The sequence below is a fragment of the Balaenoptera acutorostrata genome, chromosome 16, assembly GCF_949987535.1.
Source record: "Balaenoptera acutorostrata chromosome 16, mBalAcu1.1, whole genome shotgun sequence".
Classification (NCBI taxonomy): Eukaryota; Metazoa; Chordata; class Mammalia; order Artiodactyla; family Balaenopteridae; genus Balaenoptera; species Balaenoptera acutorostrata.
Window position 1 is genome coordinate 11,707,115 of NC_080079.1, and position 26,410 is coordinate 11,733,524.

The following is a 26,410-nucleotide window of genomic DNA, read 5'->3' on the forward strand; positions in this document are numbered from 1 at the left end:
ATACATGCCAAAAGGAAAAAAAAAAACTTTAATAATTTTTTTAAGCTTAAGATATGATATCTAAGGTTATTTGGAAAAATGAAAGAAAATTATTACTATAAATATGAGAATAACACTACTTTAAATAGGCAATTACATAAATATTTATAACTAATTTTCATTATGAAAGAAAATATGCTTAAGAATACACTGAAACATATCACAGCCATCAGAAGCTTCTTTCCCCACCAAAATTTTCAATACCTGGGTAAATGAACCCACATTAGAGTCAGGATTATGACAGAAGAAATTTGCTTTCAGAATACACACAAGTTAAAATTACCATCAAAATGATTGTTGTTTTTCCAGAGCAAACTCTAGTGGGGTTATCCCAAGGGAGAGCAGTATTACTAACAGTAAAAAGATGAGCCAGCAGGATGAGTTTTAAGTAAGGGAACACTATTACTCCTGCCAGGCTCAAACTCAAGCAGAAAGGAAAAGTTCCAGAAATTCTTTAACTGAAGGATAAAAGGAAAAAAGGGACTCTAAGTCTCCAAGTCATTTTGGAACAAAAAGACTGTAAATATTTCAGGAAGAATTAACTTACATTTTTAGGCAAAATAAAACCCGTATGAAAATGGAACTAAGTAAACAAATGATAGTCCTTTCCTTTCTAACAATGAGGAGAACAAGATTTTCTTCCCAATAAAGAGAAGAAAAACTAAGGTCCCTGTGGCAGTGTCTACCACAAACATTGGAACTGATCAAAACTCATCTCAGGAAGCCATCTTACCAGTGCTCATGGAAGTCAAATGAAACGTAAGTGAGGTGTGAGTTGTTAAAGAGCAACACCTGTTTCAGGTAAGCATCGCCAATTATCTTCTCCCTTCCTGCCTGGTCTACCAAATTAATAATAACCTGTGAGAGTAAAGAAAAGGAAAAAATTTACTTTAATCAGACATTAGACTCATGATTTTTACTGAATTTATTTAGAATTATGTTTTAGAAATAATTTATAGCCAGGCTCAGAAATTAATCCACTCAAGCATCAATTTTTTTTCCCTATAAAATTAGATTTTCATTTGTTACATTTAGGTTTATGAGAATTTACATCAATGGCATGAATAGCTTTTTTACACATTATACATTTGCAATAACCTCTTAGAATATATAATGAAAACAAATTATAATAGCAGGTATTTTAAATCTCTAGAATAATTTTTAAAGAAATATACAAGACCTGCATACTGGACACTATGAAGCTTTGCTGAAACATGTAAAAGAAAACCTGAATAAATGGAGAGACACACCATGGTGCTAGATGGCAAGATTCAATATTGTAAAGATGTCAAGTCTCCCTAGGTTAATCTATATACTCAACAATCCCAATCAAAATTCAATCAGGATATTTTTACAGACTTGGAAAGTTAATTCTAAAGTTTATCTGGAAGAGTGAATAATACAGGAAAATATATGAACACTAATAATAATAAAGGACTCGTCCCGTTGGAGAGCAAAACATACTTTAAGTGTATAGTGATTAAAACTGTGGTACCAGTACAGAAAAATGAATGACTCAACAGAACAGGACAGATGGCCTAGAGACAGACGTATGTACACTGAGGAATCTAAGCTATGGTTACATCATTCTGAGAGAAATATGGACTATACTATATGTGGACTACATATGGACTATACTATAGTGGTGTACTACAAATGTTATTGGGATAACTGTCTGTTTACATGGGGGGGACTTAAGTTAGCCCTCTGCACTTCATTATACACAAAATAAATTCTAGATGCATTAATGATCTAAATATTTTTTCTTCAAGTTATAAAAAAGCTAGACGAAATGTTAGGATGATTTTTCCCTAATTGAAGGATGGCACATGACCTTCTAAGCGTAACAAAAACCAGAGAGCGTAAAGAAAAGATGGACAGATGTGACAACATAAAAATATAAAACCTCTGTGTACTAAATGACAGTATAAGCAAAGGTTAAAAAAAAATAAAGGACTACCTAGGGGAATATACCTGCAACATAAAAACCATTAATATATAAAGAGTGCTATAAATTCAGTAAGGAAAAAAATGGGTAAAGGATACAGAGGATATTCACAAGAGAAGATAAACAAATAGCCAATAAACATGAGACTACAACTTTAAAGAAATGTAAATTTTAAAACAGAAAACCAGTTTTCACCTATAGACAGGCAAAAGCTGAACACTAAATATAGACAGCATTAGTGAGTATATGGGGTAATGGGCACTGGCTCCCACTGTTACTGAGAGTGTAAACTGGTGTGATCTTTTTGGAAGCAACTGAGTGGTAGGTATCAACCTAAAAGAAATGTAATGTTTGATCCAGCCATTTCACCTCTAGAACTTTATAAAGCACACAAGTGTTCCAAAATATATAAAGGATGTTTTCCGGAGAATTTTAGAATAGCAAAAACTATATCCTAAAGGTCCACCAATGGAGAAATGGTTAAATAATAGCCATGAGCTATTAAGTGAAAATAGTTGTAGAATAGTGTATATCCCATAGCTTACAGCCCTCTTTTGACTTAAATTTTGAATGTGTATATATGCATGTGTCAAGATGTTTTTTGCTGCAAATGACAAATTACTGACTCAAATCTCAGAACGGAAATCTGTTCTGAACCTCAGAAGTCGAGGTTGCATGGTTCCAGAACTGCTTCATTCAATGGTGACCAAAACCAGCTCTATCTTTTTGTTCTGCCATCCTCGGCATATTAGTCAATACTCAGGCTAATGACCTAGCCTTGACACAGCTACAGCACTACCAATCAAATCCAGACACAACAACCACAGAGGGACTGACTGTGGGTTCCTGTTATCTCTTTTTTATTTATTTATTTATTGTTTCTGGCTGCGTTGGGTCTTTGTTGCTGCTTCATTGCTTTTCTCTAGTTGCAGTGAGCGGGGGCTACTCTTCGTTATGGTGCGCGGGCTTCTCATTGCGGTGGCCTCTCTCGTTGCGGAGCACGGGCTCTAGGCACGCGGGCTTCAGTAGTTGTGGCTCGTGGGCTCAGTAGTTGTGGCTCGAGGGCGCTAGAGCGCAGGCTCAGTAGTTGTGGCGAAGAGGCTTAGTTGCTCCGCGGCATGTGGAATCTTCCCGGGCCAGGGCTCGAACCCGTGTCCCCTGCATTGGCAGGCGGATTCTTAACCACTGCGCCACCAGGGAAGCCCTGTATCTCTTTTTATTAGAGCAGGAAATCTTGCCCAGAGCCTCCCAGCAGACTTCCCTTCACATCAGACCTCGTTGGCCAAAGTGCCAAGAACATACACAGGCCCACGCCTATACCAATCACAGGCAAGAGCAACAGTAGTGACACCATGACTGAGTCACACCGACCGAAGGCCCACCTCCCAGAGAGCAATTACCCAGAGGATGAGGGTGGATAAAAGAACACTCTTGGGGTACTGTTAGAAAGGAACAAGTGTCTGCTCAATACACACGTCTATAAAGTTGATGTGTATGATGTGTACAAACAGGTTGTGAAAGTCAACAGGGAGCAGGAATGAGGGTGGCGAGGAGGTTATTTCTTCTACTTCCTTTACATACCTCAGTATTACTTCAATTTTTACAGTGATGATGTGTTACATTTAAATTATGGTTTATTCTCTTCAATGCTACTTATAATTACACATATTGCGAATACATGAAATTTATTCACATTGTAAAAAAATTCAAACGTGGATAAAGGTCACATCCTTCCTGACCACAACCTAAGTCCACAGCCTTCCCTGAAGGTAACTCCCACTACAAGCTTGATGTGTACCCTTTCAGGCCACCTAAGTGCGTTCCTATATAAACGTGCATGCCATATGTAGGTGAGAACACACATTATACGGAAGAGAATTACATATGACACAGTTTTGTTTTGTGGGATTTTTAAAATGGTAACATGCCATATGCTGTTACGCAGTTTTTCTCACTCCACTATATGAGTTTAAGATCTATTCACATTAGTACACACAGATGTACCTCATCATTTTTAAGCATTTGTATTCAGCACTTTAGATATGCTATACTTTATTTACCCATTGACCTCCTGATGAACAATTAGGGTTTTTTTATGCTGCAATAAAGGAGACTTATACATGCCTCCTTGATTGAACACATGTTTCTCTCAGGGAGATTTAAATTTTTTTGTGTTGTATTAGAGTTCCAGTTGCTCCACATCCTTGACAAAACTTGTACTTCCCACCATTTTTATTTTAGTCATTCTGGTTTTGTGAATGGTGGTTTTAGTTTGCATTTCCCTGATGATTAACGACGTGGAGCACCTTTTCATGTTTATCAGCCTCTGGACATCTTTTTTCATGAAGGATCTGCTCAAGTCTTTTGTCCAATTTTCTTTTGGGCTGTACACCTTTTTTATGGATTTATAGGAGTTTTTAATGTACTCTAGATAAAAGTCCTTTGTCATATATATGTCTTCTCCTGCTTTGTGAATTGCCTTTCCATTCTCTTAATGGTGCCTTTTAATAATCAGAAGTTTTTTTATTTTAGTGAAGTCAAATTTATCAATTTTTTCATTATGGTTGGTGCTTAAGTCCTATTTAATTTTAATAAATAGTATTTATAATGTATAGTAGTATTTTAATATTCAAAATATTTGATAATTCAATAAAGTTTCAGTAAATAATAAAGTTTTAATAAAAATTAAACATTTAGTAAAGTCATTTTTTTTTTTTTCATTATGGTTAGTGCTTTTAAAGCCCTGTTTAAGACCCAAGGTCAAAAGATGTTCTATATTTTCCTTTAAAAGGCTTATTGTTTAACCTTTCACATTTAGATCCACATCCATCTGGAACTGATTTCTGTATATGGTATGTAGGATAGATATCAAAAGACAAATTACTGGATTAACAGTATAAGCATATTTTATTTTGATTGATAATACCATTCAAAATGGCTATAGCAACTTATGCCCCTCCCAGCAATGTGTGAGCGTTCTCATTTCCCCAGTTACCTGCCTTTATCTCTTACTACAAACTTTATATATTTTTTCAATATGAGGGTTTGCTTTTTATTTCCCTGCTGGGACTTTCTTTGAGATTGCACAAAATTTATATATTAACCACTGAAATCTATTCAATATTGAGTCTTTCCTTCAAGGAACATGATATTTTCTCTCCGTTTATTCAAGTCTTCTTTTACGTTCTTCAGTAATCCTCCCCTCCCAACACCCTTGCCCCCATATACATGCTATCTTTTTTGTATGTTCAGTAGATTTCAGGTTATTTCTTCCTATTTTTGTTGCTGTTAGAAAAATGCATCCCATGGCATTACACCTTCAGACTGGTCATTGCTAATGGATAAGAGAGTTACTGATTAGTCTATATTAATCTGTATGAAATCTGGTCATCTTATTGAACTTGTATTTCACCTAACAGTTCTCAATTGATTTTGGTTTATATGTTCACATACCTACATATAAGTGTATGAATAAATAAGAAAGGTGGGCCGAGAAAAAAGATATTGAAGGATACATACCAAATTGTTATCTCAAAGAGATGGACCTATAGGTGGTACTGAGAGATGCCTTTCCTATCCTACTCTAGATAACTTCTCAGATTGTAGTAACTGACAGTAGATTAATCTCATCTAAAAACAGTCTAAAGTAGCTGACTCAATGATAATTCTTAAAGAATAGTAAGAACACTCTTAGCTATGTGTTCTTTAACTTCACGAGAAATGCCATTTTGCTTAATTATGAATCGTATATTATTTTCATGAAATTTAAAGAAACAGATGCATAACCATTTCTAAAAATATGAAGGAACACTTATTACTACAGATCAAATCCCACCTGTTTTTTGTAAATTTTCAGTTGTTCTTCAAAATGGGCACAGAAATAGGCGACAGTGTCCTTTTCACCTACAAAGAAGTGATACAAAATCTTTTTTTCCTTCCCATGTGTAACACAGAAATTAGCGTCTATTCCACCTTTACGCTTACTTTTACATAATTTATTGATAGCCCAAATGTAACTAAGATTGTCTAAAACCAATATTTTAAAATGAAATGCTAAGCGGAAGATCTGATTTTTTTCCCCCAATTAGACTAAACTGAAATACTGAAGGTGGCAACTATGAAACCATGACATTTATTATTTATATAACCAGCCAACTTGTCAGAAAAGGTTTCATGTAGTTTATAATAAATTAATAAAAACCCCTTTAAAACAAGGATGTTAAAAACTGAAGTTTTACTGAATTCTCACAAATATAAATTGTTTTGAGAGAAAAATATTCTGTAAACAATTTTTAAAATCAGCCTCTTTCAGTAATCTAATTAGATTGACATGACTGAGCTATTCCAGTGCTAAAGTTAAAATACTGGAAGAAATTAAATCCTTAATATTTAAAACAACAACAAACCTTTCACAGCAAAACATGTGAGTAAAGGCATCCTATGTATTCCTTGTAGATGCTGTCTTATTTAAGATATTTCCTGCTTCTATAAATACTGGCCATATTTATACTTTTCCAAAATTAAGCATGTAATAAAGTATTCTTTAAAGAAACAACAAATTAAAATCTGTGAATTAAGCTCTGTTTTGCTCTATTTTGGAATCTTTTTATTGTTAATTACTTAAATCGTCAACAACAATTATTACTTTTGTGATTATTATATCACTATTAAATTTTACCATATGAGTTATTATTTTAAATGAAGTATCTGGCAAAACAAATCCAAACCTATGAAGTATCTAATATTTTTTAAAACTCCCTCTGAAATCATTGTCTGCAAACCAAATAACTGACAGGCTTACTTCTGTCCAGCCGAGGTCTTGGATTATATCGATACCCAACCTGGCTCCAAAACACAGGCACAGAGCCTCGTGTTTGAATAAATGACAAGGTATGATTATGCACATGAATTAACTGCTCAGTCTCCACATAATTTGCAACATTTCCATTTTTATCCACTCCTCTTCGTTTATAACGCATTCCTAAAAGACAATTAAAATAAAACAGCAACACTGAAAAAAAAATTAGTCTCACTAGATATGCTTCTTAACCAAATCTGTGTCTTTCAGGACAGGCTTGGGGATCTAATGTGCAACTGCCAGGCAGAACAGTATCAACTTACCCCAGATCATGCCTTTATTCATCGTTTTTTAAAAGTTGAAGCTGAGATAGTTCCTGTGAACTGAAAGAGGAGGTTTTTCCCAAAGGTGCGAGCACCTGGGAAGGATTTATTACTGTGATACAGGCTGTCAGTAGGAACAATGGTATCCAGAAGCACATCCCAAGTGACTTTCTGCTCTTTTCCACATATATACCTCCTTTTCTTTTACCTTTTGTTAACTCTCTCCCATTCACTTCTCTCCAAAAAATTGGTCCCCAATTATATCACACTATTGAGAGTCACTGAGCACTTTGAAGCCAACTGTGTTTCCAAATCCATTATTGTCATTAGCATTTCAATACATCTGCAGATGTTCCATTCTCGCCTGGATTTAATTTGTACACTATTACAGCCCTCCACTCACCTGCTCTGTGTCTACTTCGGCGTGAAATGAGAGCCACTAGAAAGCGTGGGTGAATGTCATCTACACAGGTGGACTCCTGAGGGGGGGTCTCCGGGCTGCTTTTCTCATCATCAGATGACTCATTATAATTAACCACAAGTTCTTCAATCTGCACAAAACCTTGAATAATGGGGATAATCCAAAAATCCACATCCGGTGTCTGAAAATAATATGAACATCATGTTGCCCCTATTCTGTACAGCACTGCTACTTTCTTAAACCCAAGCAGTAGTTAGCACATACTTGTTGTTAGTTTATTAGAAGCAGAAACCTTCCATCCTTTAACTATATTTTCTGCTTTTTGGAGAACACTAAGGAATGGACGGAGGAAGTGGGGCGGAGGTGAGAGCCTTTCCTTTTGTTTATGGTGGTCATTCAAGAAGAGCTGCCTGAAAGGGACCATAGCTGCTGGGTACAAATCCAGGCTCCACCACTTACTTCCTCACTCAGGTGAATCACTTAACCTTGCCATGCCTCGGCATTCTGCTTTGTGAAATAAGAAAAACGACAACCTCATAAGGTTGTTGTGAAGATTAAATGAGTAAAATCTAAAAAGTGTTTGGCACAGTGCCTACCTACTGCTGGTATAGAAGAAAATAAAGCTTAAAGGTTGATTTTCAACTCCCAATTGTATTAAGCCTTTAATTAAATACAACCAACTCTGATCACTTTATTATGAAACATAGAGGTCTATTCTACTTTCCAGTTTAGAAAAAGTCTTGCTCTGCCAAGCTAAAATCCAAGTAGTCAATGAACCAAAAAAAGAATCCTTTCCATAAATATCTTATTTTAAAAAGTCATCCAATGTAATTAGGAGAGTATTAATTAAAGTTAGAGATTTCCTCTTAGTCTTTCAGACTAAGAATACTCAGATTTCTCAACCGACTGTATGCAGGGACAGTAAAGAATGAAAAGTGCTCCAGAGAAGTTGTTCTTAGTCCCTCTTTCCCTCCTATCTCCGTATCTGTATCTAGCCTTAACCTCAGCATCAACTTCAAATCCACCCCTTCTTTCACAACCACATACTCCAGGTCCTATCTCACAGTTTTGTTTTATGGAGCCTGCAGATAGGATCTTAGGAAGGTTAGGTTAGAGTTGAAAATAGTGAAGCAAAGGATCTATCTGCATTCATTACTTTTATCACCATTCTCATTATTTATATTTTTGTTTTAGCAATAAATACAAAACTCTCAACAGGAACAGATAGGTATGCTACCAAATGCCACCTTTATTGTAAGTCATCAGTTTTAAATGGTAATGCTACGTGTCTGACAAAAACTCTGCAAAACACATTAGAGCTCAATATGTCAGCAAACAGGACAAATACTCATTACAGACCCCCTTATTTTTCTCCCCCTATCATTAAGTTTTGGTGGTCATGGTTTGATCAGCATCATAAAGAGAGGCAAGAACATTTTAGAGAGGTGAGCCATGATAGATATCTAGTTTTAGACACCACCAGATACATAGGTCAAAATCATTTATACTGACCACCACCAATAGGGAGAAACAGAAAGAAAAAAGGTTTCAACTTTCTGAAAGGTTAAGAAAAAGATAATCTGTGACCCTATTCAACTTTTTGCTCAATTTGTGTCCAAAACAGTAACTGGCACATGGCAGGCTTTCCATAAATATTGGTTGATTGACCGAATAAATGAATTGTCTTTGGGCAGTCATAATTCTCCAATATACATGACAGAGTAAAGGAAGAAGGTAATCATTAAACCTGAAGGAACCTCATGCAATAATCTAATCATATCCTCTGTCTTCCCTGATTCGAATACTTGTAGTACTGGAACGTTCTTAGAGATTTGTCTACTCCAATTTCCATATGAGGAAACAGGAATGACTGGTATCACTAAAGGAAAACTGGGCTTCAACACTTCCAATGGGTACAAACAAAATATCTTTTACAGGAACTCTATGGATATTAGTTCCACAGCCTTAAATTATGACTGTTCTATGGAAACCTGCTAAAAAGATAAGCCTGTGGCTATATAGTCGAATTATGAACTGCCTTAAAATAGTGCCCTGGTTTTCCCTAGCTAAATGATTCTCATTCTACAGGGGAAAACATTACGTGAGATTTTAAATTTCTATTTTAGTATACCTTAAAAATATTTGCCTAACAACTATAAACTACCTTAGAATATTTCAGAAACAACTACTCACACCAATCTCAGTAAGGTCTTGTATCATGTATTTATTCCAGAAAAATCGGTCATCGACCTGGAAAAGGTAGAAAACAAACAGTTCAGAAACATGTTGCTTCAGTTCTCCTATAGAAGCCAAACGGGTCCATAAATTGTTCTGGTGGCAACCCCTGCTCGGAGCTGTGAGAGGTACCTTTTGCCAGAGGGGACAGAGCTCCCTCTCCCCAGCACTCTGCCTCTGCACTGAATTGGTCAGGTCATAGGTCAAGCTATAGTAAAAGGATTCTGAGTCCATGAACATCTTCAGCAACTCCTCCAGTAATCTTCTCTCCAACTTCTCCTTTTCTTTACTTTCCTTAACCTGTAAGAAATTAATCTACTATTACTGCAGGAATTAAATGTAAAGCATCGTGTGGATACCACACAATTCCCTAGGAGAAAAGTAAAAAATAATCCCAAGGATATGCAGAGATGGTGCTTTAATATGACAAGTAGTTTGAAAGTAAGTTTATTAGCAGGAAAGTCACCCCTCAATTTAAAACTAATCAAAGATGAATTCCAAGCCCATATCAATTAAACTCTTACTTTCTTTTTATTAGGAGCAGACACATTGGATTTAATATGCGTAAAGGTCTTCAGTAGAAACTTTGAGTCATCAGGAGATGGTATAATCTTCTCTGGTTTGTTAATTCCAAAATGATGCTTCTTACAGAGCTAAATAATTAGGAGGAGAAAGAGAATTCATTATTACTAATATCTGCTTGCTTAATGTTCAAGTGTGAGTGCAGAAGTGTCACTACTCCTCAAGCATTGTGGTTAAAACCTCAAGAGCAGGTAAAATGACCCAGTAGACAGCTGATATTAGAAAACACAGCTGTGGTTTCAAGGATTAGAAAGCTACAATAGAGGATAAGCAAAGAATACAGGGCAGGATATACTTAGGATTTAGGGGTAGAAAATTCAGGTTAGGATCATAGTAAGTTCTTATCTAATATAACTGAAGAATGAAATGCTCTGGTTGGGATTCATTAACGCTTTAAAAATTGGCATCAAAGATTAAAAATAGTGCAAAATACACATATGCTATGCTCTAGCCACATTTCTTTAGAGCAATGTGTGCTAAATATTCATGCTAGTTAATTGAGTGTTTTGGGGGAGAAGTTGCCAAGAGTCTGCTCTATTGGGAATCTTAAAAGCTGGACATTTCAACCACTCTCTCTCCTCCTATCCTCACACACACTAATGAAATCAGCATAAAAACACACTCTTTGGGTCCAGAGATTAAGTTTGAAGCAGAAAGTAGGGGCTGCAGGAAATGTGCAGTCCAACCAACAAAGGTGATGAAGAGGATGGGAAGGTGTTAAGACAAGAGAAGGGCACAGAGGTTCTACAGAGGACTACCTGGTTAAAGTCAAGCGTTTTATATATAATTTCATGTGGCTCAACACACAAAGCAAATATTCTGAAAGGGACACAAGGATTCTATTAACCATATGCAGACTAATTCCATTTTTTCAAGACACTGGTTTTATTGCTATGCTAAGTGGTAGACTCCTGTTAAGAGCTAACAGTTACTAAATGGTTATCATTAGTAGTGTCTTACGTACAAAATAACTATTACTCGATTATGAACAGGATAAAAAAACTTAATGAGGAGAAAAAACTAGTTCAAGATTGTGGGGTTTTTAAAAATATTTATTTATTTATTTATTTCTTGGCTGCATCGGGGTCTTAGTTGCGGCACACAGTATCTTTTTTATTATGGTGCTTGGGCTCCAGCGAGCACAGGCTCATTACTTGTGGCAGGCATGTGGGCTGCAGAGCAAGTGGGTTCGGTAGTTGTGGCGTGAGGGCTCTCTAGTTGTGGCGCCCGGGCTCAGCTGTCCGGCGGCATGTGGGATCTTAGTTCCCCGACCAGGGATCAAACTGGCATCCTCTGCATTGCAAGACAGATTCTTAACCACTGGACCACCAGGGAAGTCCCTTGGTTTGAGGTTTGATTATAAATTTTTTTTTAAAAGTTAGGGGGCTGGGGCTTCCCTGGTGGCGCAGTGGTTGAGAATCTGCCTGCCAATGCAGGGGACACAGGCTCGAGCCCTGGTCTGGGAAGATCCCACATGCCGCGGAGCAACTAGGCCCGTGAGCCACAACTACTGAGCCTGCGCGTCTGGAGCCTGTGCTCCGCAACAAGAGAGGCTGCGATAATGAGAGGCCTGCGCACGGCGATGAAGACTGGCCCCCCCTTGCCGCAACTAGAGAAAGCCCTCGCACAGAAACGAAGACCCACCACAGCCATAAAATAAATAAATAAATAAATAATAATAATAATAAAAAAAGTTAGGGGGCTGGACTTCCCTGGTGGCACAGTGGTTGGGAATCCTCCTGCCAATGCAGGGGACACAGGTTCGAGCCCTGGTCCCGGAGGATCCCACGTGCTGCAGAGCAACTAAGCCCGTGTGCCACAACTACTGAGTCTGCATGCCACAACTACTGAAGCCCATACACCTAGAGCCCATGCTCTGCAACAAGAGAAGCCACCGCAATGAGAAGCCCGCGCACTGCAACGAAGACCCAATGCAGCCAAAAATAAATAAGTAAATTAATTAATTTAAAAAAAAAAAGGAAGGGGGCTGTTCCTGTTTTATCAAATTGGAAGTGGAGACTGATAACTGAACGAAGAATTCAGATGTACTGCAATCTTATGGGTTTTATGTCTTTTCAAAGCTATGGCTACCAAACACTCTATTCACAGGGGTTTCACAACGTGATTACAACTTTACACTCCTCCTGGCCTACCAGTGAAGACAAGGGAACCAAAGGTGAAGTAAAAAAATATCTACAGTCATCCTGCCAAAACCAAGTTAACTTAATTTCCCTTCAAGTAAGCAAAACTAACCAGATCTTGAGATAATGGGGAAGGAGAAGAATCAAGCATATGGACGTTGCTCCAGCAATTCTCTCCTCTCCCCTCTTTCTGCCTGAAACACACTGATATTTCTCTCCTCTAACACTCCTCCTGTGCCAGCTAGGGTCCTACTTCTTTGTACTCCTCACTGCCTCCAATCCCTCTCCTCCCGTTCTCTCCCCAGCCCACTCCAACTTGGCTTTGGGCCCCACCACTCCACCTAAACCTTATCTTCAGTGTGACCAAGGGTCTCTACTTGGCTAAACGCAGTGGTGGATTCCTGATCCTCATCTTAACCGCTCAGTAGCATTTGACACAGTTCATCTCTCCCTCATCTTCTCTGATACACTGTCTTACTTGGCTTCCAGTGGTCGCTCTTTTCCTCTTTTACTGGTTCCTTCCTGACCATTTGACTTCTTAATGTCTTGGCACCTCAAGGTTCAGTCCTTGACCCCCTTCTCTATCTGCATTCACTCCCTCAGCGATTTCATCCAGTCTCATGGCTTTAAATACCATCTACATGCCAACCCTGCCCTCCCAGCGGTACATTTCCAGGCCTGCTCTTCCCCAAAATTCTAGAATCACAAATCCCAATGTTTCCACTTGGATTTCCATCAGGTACCTCACACTCAACATGTTCAAAACTGGACCCTCATCTTCTCTCCTCTGCCTTCATCTCCTGTGGCTCTCCTCCCCTTGCTTAGTACTCCACTCCACCCATATCAGCCTCCTTGCTGTTCCTCAACAAGCCAGGACTACTTCCACCTCAGGGCCTGTGTTCTGGCTATTCTCTCGGCCCAGACATCCTCTCCCCAGATATCTTACCATAATCTCTACTCCTGGGCACTCCACCCACCACCCTTACTGCACTCAACTTTTATTTCCCATAGTGTTCACTACTTTCCAACATATGACATAAGATATTTATGTTGATGTTTACTGTCTGCCGCACCCCCACCATAATGTAAGTTCCATAATAGCAGAGATCTTTGTTTTACTGACTCATATATCTCCAGGGCCTTAGCAGTACCTGGTACAGGAGGTCTCAAAAAACCTTTGTTAAATGAATGGATGGGCTCTGATGCTACAAATGTAAGTGGTAACCTCCAGATTCACACATGGGGCATAAAAGTAGTCCTAGAAAACCATCACTTCCCTTCTTCCATGAATACACCTCATACCCCTCCAGCCTTGGTTAGTACAGAATTACTGGGGCAGCAAAGGCGCTCTCCTGTTAGTCCCCTGCTGCTGTTGCTGCTGCTTGCGGCACTGAGCAATTGCTGGCTAGTGATTTTTATGCAGAGTGTTAGTAATCATCTAGTTCTATTAATAACACCTTCTTTAAAAAATCTGAAAACATGCCTTAAACCTAGTTATAGATTGTTGCAATTTTAATATTCAAACAGGATATTACGCCTCTGTCAGACACAGTTATTCCTTAAGAGCATTCAAGCCAGCAAGACTTTCCCCCAGGAATATATCAAAGATGATTCTAAATATCTAGCTATTCTAAAGTAATCTTGCAGCAGCACACCGAGTCTGCACCCACTCTCCTCACTCTCAGAAGGACGGGAGTTGTTTTTCTCTGCAAGGCCAATTTCCCACTGTGTCTCCTCTAGGATCAGGACCTTGCCCTGTCATTCGCCCCCTCTCTCCTCTGTTCCAACCTCTCTCTCTAATAGCCCCTTTCCTAGCACCTTTTAACATTGTTCAAGTTTACCAGGATCTTTTTAAATCCATCCCTCAACCCTGAAATCTCCGTGAGTGAGCAGGGCACAGTGTCACAGTCACCGGAACTGCGAGGACTACAGTCTGACTGGGGTAGGTCAAAGAGTGAGGGCCAGTGAAACTGCTCAGAGTGAAACAAGGACGCTCTCGCTCTGAAAAGGACAAACCTTATGCCTGTCTAAGAATGTGGCATTAATGATCACTCTGCCATCTCGTCACCTGGCCCCTATGACTCCCGTCTCTTTGGGCTCTTCCCCCACCTCCAACTGTTCCTTCTCTGTCTTCTTTGTTGGCAACTCTATCTCTAAAGATAATGGTGGCTCCCAACGTTCCACCCTTAGTTCTCTTCCCATTCTTCATGCTCTGCCAAGAAAATTTCATCTTCTTTCCTCATTTTTAACTACCATTACGTTTAACTCTACATTTCTAACTCTACTCTTTTGCTCTGAGCTCATGACCCCAAAATACATCTCCCCACTAATGAGACACTAGTCTCTCAAATTCAGCATCTCCAAACCTGACCAACGTCTGTTTGGCAAGTCTTGTTCCTTCTCTGGTGTGCCGTATCTCAGGCAATGACTACATCACCCGCTGGATTACTTAAGCAAGAAACCTTGGAGTCATCTTCCATTATTCTACCTGCTAAAGTCTCTCCTATCAACCCCAACTACTTCATGCTGATTGTCATTGTGTTAATTCAGATCCTTATCTTTTGCCAAGACCAGTGTTTCTCAAGGGAGGTGCTACTGGCTTAAGAGACAAGAGAATTCTTTTCGGCACAATTATCCCACTTAGAACAGATAACCTAACAGCCTCCTTTCATGAACTGGGGGGAGTCCCACTCCAGCACCAGGCTGAAAGTACTGAACATGGCTCCAGACCCCCATCTCCAATATAGCCCTTTTAGTTCCCTTTAATGTGTAGGGACCAAATCTCCATCCACCACTGCCTGCTTATGGATGCAGAAACTAGAAGGCCTCTGTCTGATTCACTATTCCATTTATGGTCCATGAAAATAAGATGCGGTTTCCCTCTAGGCCTGGCAATGTCTTGTTTTTCTTTTCTTTTCTCTCTCTTTTTTTAATCTATCCTCTTCCTGGGCTTGGAACAGAGTTGATATAGGCCCAATATCCCTTAACTCCAAAATCCAAAAAACTCTGAAACCTGAAAGTTTTTTAAAAGTTTGTTACAAGCTCATCTAATGATAAAATAATCCCTGAACTGATATGAGGCAATTTATAGTCATCATTTACCTTCCTTAGAACGAATATTCATATGATTCTTTAAGAAGTATGAATGTGTAAACTGGTAGGGTAATGTCCCAGACTCACTGCACATATATCAAGTACATGGAATAACCTTATAGAAAGCCCCCAAAACCTGAATTCTAAAACAAATACAGCCCCAAAGATTTCAGATAAGGATTGTGATCTGCATTACAAAGCACAAAGTCACCACACCATCTTATCCAGAAGTCTATCTCTGTCTCTTAAAACTGAGTTTTCGGACTTCCCTGGTGGCACAGTGGTTAAGAATCCACCTGCCAATGCAGGGTACACGGGTTCGAGCCCTGGTCTGGGAAGATCCCACATGCCGCGGAGCAACTAAGCCCGTGAGCCACAGCTACTGAGCCTGCGCTCTAGAGCCTGCAAGCCACAACTACTGAGCCCACGTGCCACAACTACTGAAGCCTGTGCGCCTACAGCCCGTGCTCTGCAACAAAAGAAGCCACCACAATGAGAAGCCTGCGCACCGCAATGAAGAGTAGCCCCTGCTCACTGCAACTAGAGGAAGCCTGCACGCAGCAACGAAGACCCAACGCAGCCAAAAATAAATAAGTAAGTAAATAAATAAATTTTAAAAAAAACAAAAAAACCACTGAGTTTTCTAAATAGAAATTTAAAATACTTTAAACATAAACATTTTCAATGAATATCTAAAAATCTTCCATATATAAAGTTAACTTTAGAAAAGAAAGTATAGACCACTATCTTTTAAAATAGGTTAAATTCAGACCTACCAAGAAATAGGAATACAGAAAACTACTTCTTGGGATCCCTTCCAGTCTTAAGATGCTTTGTTTAGACAGAGCTCTAGGGATTACAACACATAGCGTGGACAGTGGGATCACCTTCCCTTTTCCAGAGGCCCAGCCAGTTCTGTGCAATATGTGCTTAGGCACTTCTCACAACATGGATACACACCATCTCAAAAAGAAAAGCACCACAGCAAGTGCCACAGTGCTCCCCTAGTTTTTCTACTATTCTAGCAACTTACGTTTCACAACCAAGATTAAGGGCTGATGTTGTTGCTGCTGTATAGAAAAAGGAAAATAAATGATTTTACTTTAAAGGTTGGTAGCTATCTATGTCCATCTGGAGCTAAAATTTTAAACAGATGTCTAATGGGAAACCAAATATGGAAAATGATACAGTTATCTATTAAGGCAATGAGATACAGCAAATAAGATATGCAGATATGGAACATAAGCCTATAAAACTTTAAAGGATGTTTTTTCAAAAGAAAGAACATCTATGTTCTCATTTATTTAAAACCCACAGATTCTTCATACCCTTGTATAGATCTTCTTTTTTTTTTTTTTTTGGCCATGCTGCACGGCATGCGGGATCCTAGTTCCCCGACCAGGGATCAAACCCGCACCCACTGCAGTGGAAGTGCAGAGCCTTAACCACTGGACTGCCAGGGAAGTCCCTAGATCTTTTTTTTTTTTCTCTTTAATGGCACATTGCTTTGAAAAACAGTCTGGCAGGTCCTCAAGAGGTTAGACACAGTTACTATATGACCCAGCAATTCCATTCCTAGGTATGGAATTTCTCTTTCTCCCAAGAGAAATGAAAACAAGTGTCCACTCAAAAACTCATACACAGTGTTCACAGCAGTATTACTCATAACAGCCCCAAAGTGAAAACAACCCAAATGTCCATCAACTGATGAATGGATAAATAAAATGTGGTATACAATGGAATAAAAAGGAATTAAGTGTTGACACATGCTACAACAAGCATGAACCTTGAAAACACGGTGCTAAATAAAAGAAGCCAGTCACAAAAGGCCACATATTTTATGATTCCATTTATCAGAAATATTCAGAATAGGCAAATTTACAGAGAAAGAAAGTAGATTAATGGTTGCCTAGGATTTGCCTGGGGTTTGGGGGGAAATGAGTGACTACTAATGAGTGCAGGGTTATTTTTAGAGCCATGAAAATGTTCTAACATTAATTGTGGTGACAGTTACAAAACAGTGAATATACTAAAAACCACTGAAATTATGTGCTTTAAATGAATAAATTGTATACTATGAAAATTATTTTTAAAACTGGCAAACAAGCCATATAACTAAAGCAAAAAGTCAACTGGGGGGCAGGGGGGACCTTCAAGATGGTGGAGGAGTAAGACGTGGAGATCACCTTCCTCCCCACAAATACATCAGAAATACAACTACATGTGGAACAACTCCTATAGAACACCTACTGAACGCTGGCAGAAGATCTCAGACTTCCCAAAAGAGCCATGTGGCTGACAGGGTCTTGGTGCTCCAGCCGGGTGTCAGGCCTGTGACTCTGAGGTGGGAGAGCTGAGTTCAGGACATTGGTCCACCAGAGACCTCCCGGCTCCATGTAACATCAAACGTGAAAGCTCTCCCAGAGACCTCCATCTCAATGCTAAGACCCAGCTCCACTCAACGACCAGCAAGCTACAATACTGGACACCCTATGCCAAACAACTAGCAAGACAGGAACACAACCCCACCCATTAGCAGAGAGGCTGCCTAAAATCATAATAAGGTCACAGACACCCCAAAACACACCACCGGACGTGGTCTTGCCCACCAGAAAGACAAGATCCAGCCTCATCCACCACAACACAGGCACTAGTCCACTCCACCAGGAAGCCTACAGAGCCCACTGAACCAACCTTAGCCACTGAGGACAGACACCAAAACAACGGGAACTATGAACCTACAGCCTGTGAAAAGGAGACCCCAAACACAGTAAGTTAAGCAAAATGAGAAGACAGAGGAACACACAGCAGATGAAGCAGCAAGGTAAAAACCCACCAAACCAAACGAAGAGGAAACAGGCACTCTACCTGAAAAAGAATTCAAAGTAATGATAGTAAAGACGATCCAAAATCTTGGAAACAGAATGGAGAAAAAACAAGAAACTTTTAACAAGGACCTAGAAGAACTAAAGAGCAAACAAACAATGATGAACAACACAATAAATGAAATTAAAAATTCTCTAGAAGGAATCAATAGCAGAATAACTGAGGCGGAAGAATGGATAAGTGACCTGGAAGATAAAATGGTGGAAATAACTACTGCAGAGCAGAATAAAGAAAAAAGAATGAAAAGAATTGAGGACAGTTGTAGAGACTTCTGGGACAACATTAAATGCACCAAAATTTGCATTATAGGGGCCCCAAAAGAAGGGGAGAAAAAGAAAGGGAATGAGAAAATATCTGAAGAGATTATAGTTGAAAAGTTCCCTGATGTGGGAAAGGAAAGAGTCAATGAAGTCCAGCAAGGACAGAGAGTCCCATACAGGATAAATCAAAGGAGAAAAATGCCAAGACACATATTAATCAAACTATCAAAAATTAAACACAAAGAAAAAATATTAAAAGCAGCAAGGGAAAAACAACAAATAACATACAAGGGAATTCCCATAAGGTTAACAGCTGATCTTTCAACAGAAACTCTGCAAGCCAAAAGGGAGTAGCAGGACATACTTAAAGTGATGAAAGGGAAAAACCTGCAACCAAGATTACTCTACCCAGCAAGGATCTCATTCAGAATTGATGGAGAAATTAAAACCTTTACAGATGAGGAAAAGCTAAGAGAATTCAGCAGCACCAAACCAGCTTTACAACAAATGCTAAAGGAACCTCCCTAGGCAGGAAACACAAGGAAAAGACCTACAATAACAAACCCAAAACAACTTAAAAAATGGTAATAGGAACATACATATTGATAATTACCTTAAATGTAAATGGATTAAATGCTCCAACCAAAAGACACAGACTGGCTGAATGGATACAAAAACAAGACCCATCTATATGCTGTCTACAAGAGACCCACTTCAGACCTAGGGACACATACAGACTGAAAGTGAGGGGATGGAAAAAGATATTCCATGCAAATGGAAATCAAAAGAAAGCTGGAGTAGCAATTCTCATATCAGACAAAATAGACTTTAAAACAAAGACTACTACAAGAGACAAAGAAGGACACTACATAATGACCAAGGGATCAATCCAAGAAGAAGATATAACAATTGTAAATATTTATGCACCCAACATAGGAGCACCTCAATACATAAGGCAAATACTAACAGCCATAAAAGGGGAAAACGACAGCAACACAATCATAGTAGGGGACTTTAACACGGCACTTTCACCAATGGACAGATCATCCAAAATGAAAATAAATAAGGAAACACAAGCTTTAAATGATACATTAAACAAGATGGACTTAATTGATATTTATAGGACATTCCATCCAAAAACAACAGAATACACTTTCTTCTCAAGTGCTCATGGAACATTCCCCAGGATAGATCATATCTTGGGTCACAAATCAAGCCTTGGTAAATTTAAGAAAATTGAAATCATATCAAGTATCTTTTCTGACCACAACGCTATGAGACTAGATATCAACTACAGGAAAAAATCTGTAAAAAATACAAGCATATGGAGGCTAAACAATACACTACTTAATAACCAAGAGATCACTGGATAAATCAAAGAGGAAATCAGAAAATACCCAGAAGCAAATGACAATGAAAACACGACGATCCAAATCCTATGGGATGCAGCAAAAGCAGTTCTAAGAGGGAAGTTTATAGCAATACAATCCTACCTCAAGAAACAAGAACATCTCAAATAAACAACCTATCTTACACCTAAAGCAATCAGAGACAGAAGAACAAAAAAAACCAAAGTTAGCAGAAGGAAAGATATCATAAAGATCAGATCAGAAATAAATGAAAAAGAAATGAAGGAAACAATAGCAAAGATCAATAAAACTAAAAGCTGGTTCTTTGAGAAGATAAACAAAATTGACAAACCATTAGCCAGACTCATCAAGAAAAAAAGAGAGAAGACTCAAATCAATACAATTAGAAATGAAAAAGGAGAAGTAACAACTGACACTGTAGAAATATAAAGGTTCATGAGAGATTACTACAAGCAACTATATGCCAATAAAATGGACAACATGGAAGAAATGGACACATTCTTAGAAAAGCACAACCTTCCGAGACTGAACCAGGAAAAAATAGAAAATATAACCAGACCAATCACAAGCACTGAAATTGAGACTGTGATTAAAAATCTTCCAACAAAAAAAAGTCCAGGACCAGATGGCTTCACAGGAGAATTCTATCAAACATTTACAGAAGAGCTAACACCTATCCTTCTCAAACTCTTCCAAAATATAGCAGAGGGAGGAACACTCCCAAACTCATTTTACGAGGCCACCATCACCCTGATACCAAAACCAGACAAAGATGTCACAAAGAAAGAAAACTACAGGCCAATATCACTGATGAACACAGATGCAAAAATACTCAACAAAATACTAGCAACAGGGGCTTCCCTGGTGGCACAGTGGTTGAGAATCTGCCTGCCCATGCAGGGCACACGGGTTCGAGCCCTGGTCTGGGAAGATCCCACATGCCGCGGAGCAGCTAGGCCCGTGTGCCACAACTACTGAGCCTGAGCGTCTGGAGCTTGTGCTCTGCAACAAGAGAGGCCGCGACAGTGAGAGGCCCGTGCACCGTGATGAAGAGTGGCCCCCGCTTGCCGCAACTAGAGAAAGCCCTCGCACAGAAACAAAGACCCAACACAGCCAAAAATAAATAAATTAATTAATTAATTTAAAAAAAACCCCACCAGCTTAAAAATAATGATAATAATAAAATAAATAAATTAAAAAAAAAAAGAGTCATGTACCACAATGTTCATTGCAGCTCTATTTACAATAGCCAGGACATGGAAGCAACCTAAGTGTCCATCGACAGATGAATGGATAAAGAAGATGTGGCACATATATACAATGGAATATTACTCAGCCATAAAAAGAAACAAAACTGAGTTATTTGTAGTGAGGTGGATGGACCTAGAGTCTGTCATACAAAGTGAAGTCAGAAAGAGAAAAACAAATACTGTATGCTAACACATATATATGGAATCTAAAAACAAAAAAACGGTTCTGAAGAACCTAGGGGCAGGACAGAAATAAAGATGCAGATATACAGAATGGACTTGAGGACACGGGGAGGGGGAAGGGTAAGCTGGGACAAAGTGAGAGAGTGGCATGGACATATATACACTACCAAATGTAAAACAGATAGCTAGTCCATCTGGAAGCAGCCGCAGAGCATAGGGAGATCAGCTCGGTGCTTTGTGACCACCTAGATGGATGGGATAGACAGGGTGGGAGGGAGACGCAAGAGGGAGGAGATATGAGGATATATGTATATATATTCACTGATTCACTTTGTTATAAAGCAGAAACTAACACATAACTGTAAAGCAATTTTACTCCAATAAAGCTGTTAAAAAAAAAAAGTCAACTGGGGTAGAAACTAGAAATTCTATTAATTCCCGACCCTGAAATAAAAGTGCTTCTGCTCCAATGACAGAAGACAGATGAGGCCCTAGAAAAACTGAGAACAGTGACGACACTAAAGAGCCCAAGGGTCCTGCTGGGAAGGACTGAGAGCAGTGGGTATTCAAATTGATACACAGACGTCCAAATTACAAAAACATACTAAGAAGACATAAGAATCAGTTTTGTTTAAAAAAGTCTTATATGCATAAGATACGTATGGCCATGAAAAATAATAGGAATTTTAAAAAATAATAGGAGTTAAGTAGGAAAAAATACGCCAAGATGCAAAAAATAAAAACTATTCTGAAAATTTGCAAGTAATATTGCTCCTCCAAAGAGCTGGGGGCAAATGGAAACAACCATTAAAACTCACCAGAATATTGACAATGATTATTTCTAAGGGATTGGGGGTGGAGGGGTTTCCTCCCCCTCAGTTACAATTTACTGTATAATCAAAAAAAAAAAAAAAATTACCATGCTTCTAAATGCACCTTTTTTTTTTTTTTTTAAGATTTATTTTTTTATTTATTAATTGATTGATTGATTGATTGCTATGTTGGGTCTTCGTTTCTGTGCTAGGGCCTTCTCTAGTTGTGGCAAGCGGGGGCCACTCCTCATCACGGTGCGCGGGCCTCTCACCATCGCGGCCCCTCCTGTTGCGGAGCACAGCTCCAGACGCGCAGGCTCAGTAATTGTGGCTCACGGGCCCAGCCGCTCCGCGGCATGTGGGATCTTCCCAGACCAGGGCTCGAACCCGCGTCCCCTGCATTAGCAGGCAGACTCCCAACCACTGCGCCACCAGGGAAGCCCTAAATGCACCTTTTAACTGGAGTTATACGGAAATTGAATTAAAGATACCAAAGATTTAAATTAATGTGTCAGAAAATAAGCAAACAGTTTGTGATTTTCAACATAGCTGTTCTTTCCCTTCCTCCTATTGTTCACTGTAAAGCTCCATTACCATAAAATAGGATTAAAGGAAAGGGAAAAAAGGCTTAAATGCAAATTTCTAAAATTCTATTCTCTTGAGAGAAAGGCATGCCAAACTATCACTAAAATGGGATCTGGAAATACTTTATCTATAATCACGTTTACCCTTAATTAGCAAGGGTCATTACATATTTCCAACTCTTAACGTGGACGGTACTTTTAGTACCCTGGCAAATGCCATAGCTCAGACTGTTCAACTGCGCTGTAAAAATACTCAGCTATGTGGGGGAATATCTCATTTTCACCTGTATTTGAAGATAATCTCATTCACTTAACAGTATCAAGAGAGAAAAGGAAAGGTCTTCAGAATAAAGACATTTTAAAAGCTTTCATCATATTCACATTTTTGTGTCTTAAAATTCCATTAAATGTTATTTCCTAAAGATTCCTCCCCCTCCACCCCTGCCATTTACACAACAGTCAGCTACTAATCTCAAATGTTACGGATGGGTGGCCACAAAGGGCATACGAAAACCTCCCTGGGAAGTCCAGCTCCAGTTCTCCGATGAGGACAGCTCATTTCCCCAGGGTTGGGAGTACCAGATGCGCAAACTGATGACTAGCAGGTGACCAAGGTGCTGGATAAGCTGTTTCTTGCTCTAAATCTAACTGCCAGGGCCCCCAGGCTTAATGCTCAAACCAGCATGCTGCCCAAGGGGTGCTCGCCCTCAAGGCAAAGGCTGGTGACAAGAAGCCACACTGACCTTTCAATTTGTCAGCAGTCATCCAAAGGACACAAGTTTATTGGCTTAGCAAACTGACACAATTTTTTTAGTCTGGCTGTTCTTCACTAAAATAAAATGCAAACAAAAACTGCCAATACCTGCTTTTAACAGGCCCAATTGCCACCTAAGTTACTTGTCTCAGATCAGCAATAGTAATAGTATTCCATCTCTAGTACCAATTAAAGGAAATAAGAAGTACTCTAATCTCTTGTTGATACCTGTAACAAATAGAATAGCAATGTCCTCCTAAGTTCATTTTAATGCTGGTTTCTTAAAATTAGATTGTCAAACTTCCAGCAAAACCTGAAGCATAAAAATAACTATATTGTCACAGGCATGCCCATTTTACTGTGCTTCGCAGATATTGTTTTTTTGTTTGTTTTTTAAACAAATTAAAGGTTTGCGTCAAACAAGTCTATTGGCGGGATTTTCCAACAGCATTTGCTCACTTCATGTCTCTGTGTCACATTTTGGTAATTTTCACAAGATTTCAAACTTTCTCATCATTATTATATTTGTTATGGTGATCTGTAATCAGTGATCTTTGATGTTATTGCAAAAAGACTGACTCACTGAAAACTCAGATGGTGGTTAGCATTTTTTTAGCAATGGTATTTTAATTAATTTATTTTATGGCTATGTTGGGTCTTCGTTTATGTGCGAGGGCTTTCTCTAGTTGCGGCAAGCGGGGGCCACTCTTCATCGCGGTGCGCGGGCCTCTCACTGTCACGGCCTCTCCCGTTGCGGAGCACAGGCTCCAGACGCGCAGGCTCAGTAGTTGTGGCTCACGGGCCCAGCCGCTCCGCGGCATGTGGGATCCTCCCAGACCAGGACTCGAACCCGTGTCCTCCGCATTGGCAGGCAGACTCTCAACCACTGCGCCACCAGGGAAGCCCCTAGCAATGGTATTTTAAAATTAAGGTATGTACATTATTTTTTTAGGCATAATGTCCTTGCACACTTAATAGACCATAGTATAAACAAAACTTTTATATGCTTGGGAAACAAAAAGATTCATGTGAATCACGTTATCATGATATTTGCTTTATTGCAGTGGTCTGGAACCAAACCCACAATGTCTCTGAGGTATCCCTGTACTTATTTTTTTAAACAATTTAACCCTGTCCCCAAACTTCCTTCCTAAGAACTCAGGCTAGAAAAACACGTATTTGAGTTGTGGGGCAGTGGGAACTATGTTACCTGTTACCTGCCGTTCAGGTAACAGGGAGGCAAGCTCAGCAGAGTGATACAGGATCAGACGGCCTGAGTCCAGGTCTGGACACCACCACGTGTCAGCTGTGATTAATTCCTCGCCAAGCCTGCTTTCTTCACCTGTACAACATGGACTGTGACAGTGCCTACTTTATAGGACAGTCCAAAGGATTAAGTATGATAATCCTTTAACCCTCAGGGCCTGTCTGGTACATCACATAGTGACCAAAATAGGCTAGGACTATGACAGAGTGATGACATCCCTGGATGCCACATCCCACACCGACAGCAGACATGACACAAATGCTTTCATGGGTTACTTCTGCCAGGCGGTGGCGAGGCACAGTGTGGAGACAAACACTGGCCCTGGGCAATCTCATTGTCTTGGCCCGAAGTCACTCTATTTGTAGGCTTGCTTTCCTCTTGGAAAATGAAAAAGTCTTGCAAGATCAGTGGTTTTTCTTTCTTTAAAAAAAAAAAAAAAAAAGAGTCCCTCCCATCAGGAAACTTGCACAAGCCTCTTAGATAGCCTCATCCACCAGAGGGCAGACAGCAGAAGGAAGAAAAACTACAATCCTGCAGCCTGTGGAACAAAAACCACATTCACAGAAAGATAGACAAGATGAAAAGGCACAGGGCTAGGTACCAGATGAAGGAACAAGATAAAACCCCAGGAAAACAACTAAATGAAGTGGAGATAGGCAACCTCCCAGAAAAAGAATTCAGAATAATGATAGTGAAGATGATCCAGGACCTCGGAAAAAAAATGGAGGCAAAGATCGAGAAGATGCAAGCAATGTTTAACAAAGACCTAGAAGAATTAAAGAACAAACAAACAGAGATGAACAATACAATAACTGAAATGAAAAATACACTAGAAGGAATCAATAGCAGAATAACTGAGGCAGAAGAACGGATAAGTGACTTGGAAGACAGAATGGTGGAATTCACTGCTGCAGAACAGAATAAAGAAAAAAGAATGAAAAGAAATGAAGACAGCCTAAGAGACCTCTGGGACAAGAGTAAACGCAACAACATTCGCATTATAGGGGTCCCAGAAGGAGAAGAGAGAGAGAAAGGACTCGAGAAAATATTTGAAGAGATTATAGTCGAAAACTTCCCTAACATGGGAAAGGAAATAGCCACCCAAGTCCAGGAAGCGCAGAGAGTCCCAGGCAGAATAAACCCAAGGAGAAACACGCCGAGACACATAGTAATCAAACTGGCAAAAACTAAAGACAAAGAAAAATTATTGAAAGCAGCAAGGGAAAAATGACAAATAACATACAAGGGAACTCCCATAAGGTTAACAGCTGATTTCTCAGCAGAAACTCTACAAGCCAGAAGGGAGTAGCATGATATACTTAAAGTGATGAAAGGGAAGAACCTACAACCAAGATTACTCTACCCGGCAAGGATCTCATTCAGATTCAATGGAGAAATCAAAAGCTTTACAGACAAGCAAAAGCTAAGAGAATTCAGCACCACCAAACCAGCTCTACAACAAAT

The 26,410-nt window shown here is 39.3% G+C and overlaps 1 protein-coding gene across 5 annotated transcripts in view; it reads right to left on the minus strand.

Annotated features, from left to right (window-relative positions):
* The window catches only part of INPP5F (inositol polyphosphate-5-phosphatase F), a 93,560-nt gene that overhangs the window by 23,549 nt on the left and 43,601 nt on the right, over positions 1-26,410 (minus strand). For 3 of the 5 annotated variants that reach the window (XM_057530343.1, XM_007173189.3, XM_007173187.3), the window contains 7 exons: positions 10,289-10,417; positions 9,897-10,064; positions 9,723-9,779; positions 7,512-7,710; positions 6,789-6,968; positions 5,823-5,890; positions 773-897 (listed from right to left, as the gene is read on the minus strand). In XM_057530343.1, the coding sequence (XP_057386326.1) occupies positions 773-897; positions 5,823-5,890; positions 6,789-6,968; positions 7,512-7,710; positions 9,723-9,779; positions 9,897-10,064; positions 10,289-10,417 (926 nt within the window). Of the gene's footprint in view, positions 1-772; positions 898-5,822; positions 5,891-6,788; positions 6,969-7,511; positions 7,711-9,722; positions 9,780-9,896; positions 10,065-10,288; positions 10,418-26,410 lie in introns of those variants that run through there. The other 2 variants (XM_057530344.1, XR_009005577.1) reach the window with 2 other exon arrangements.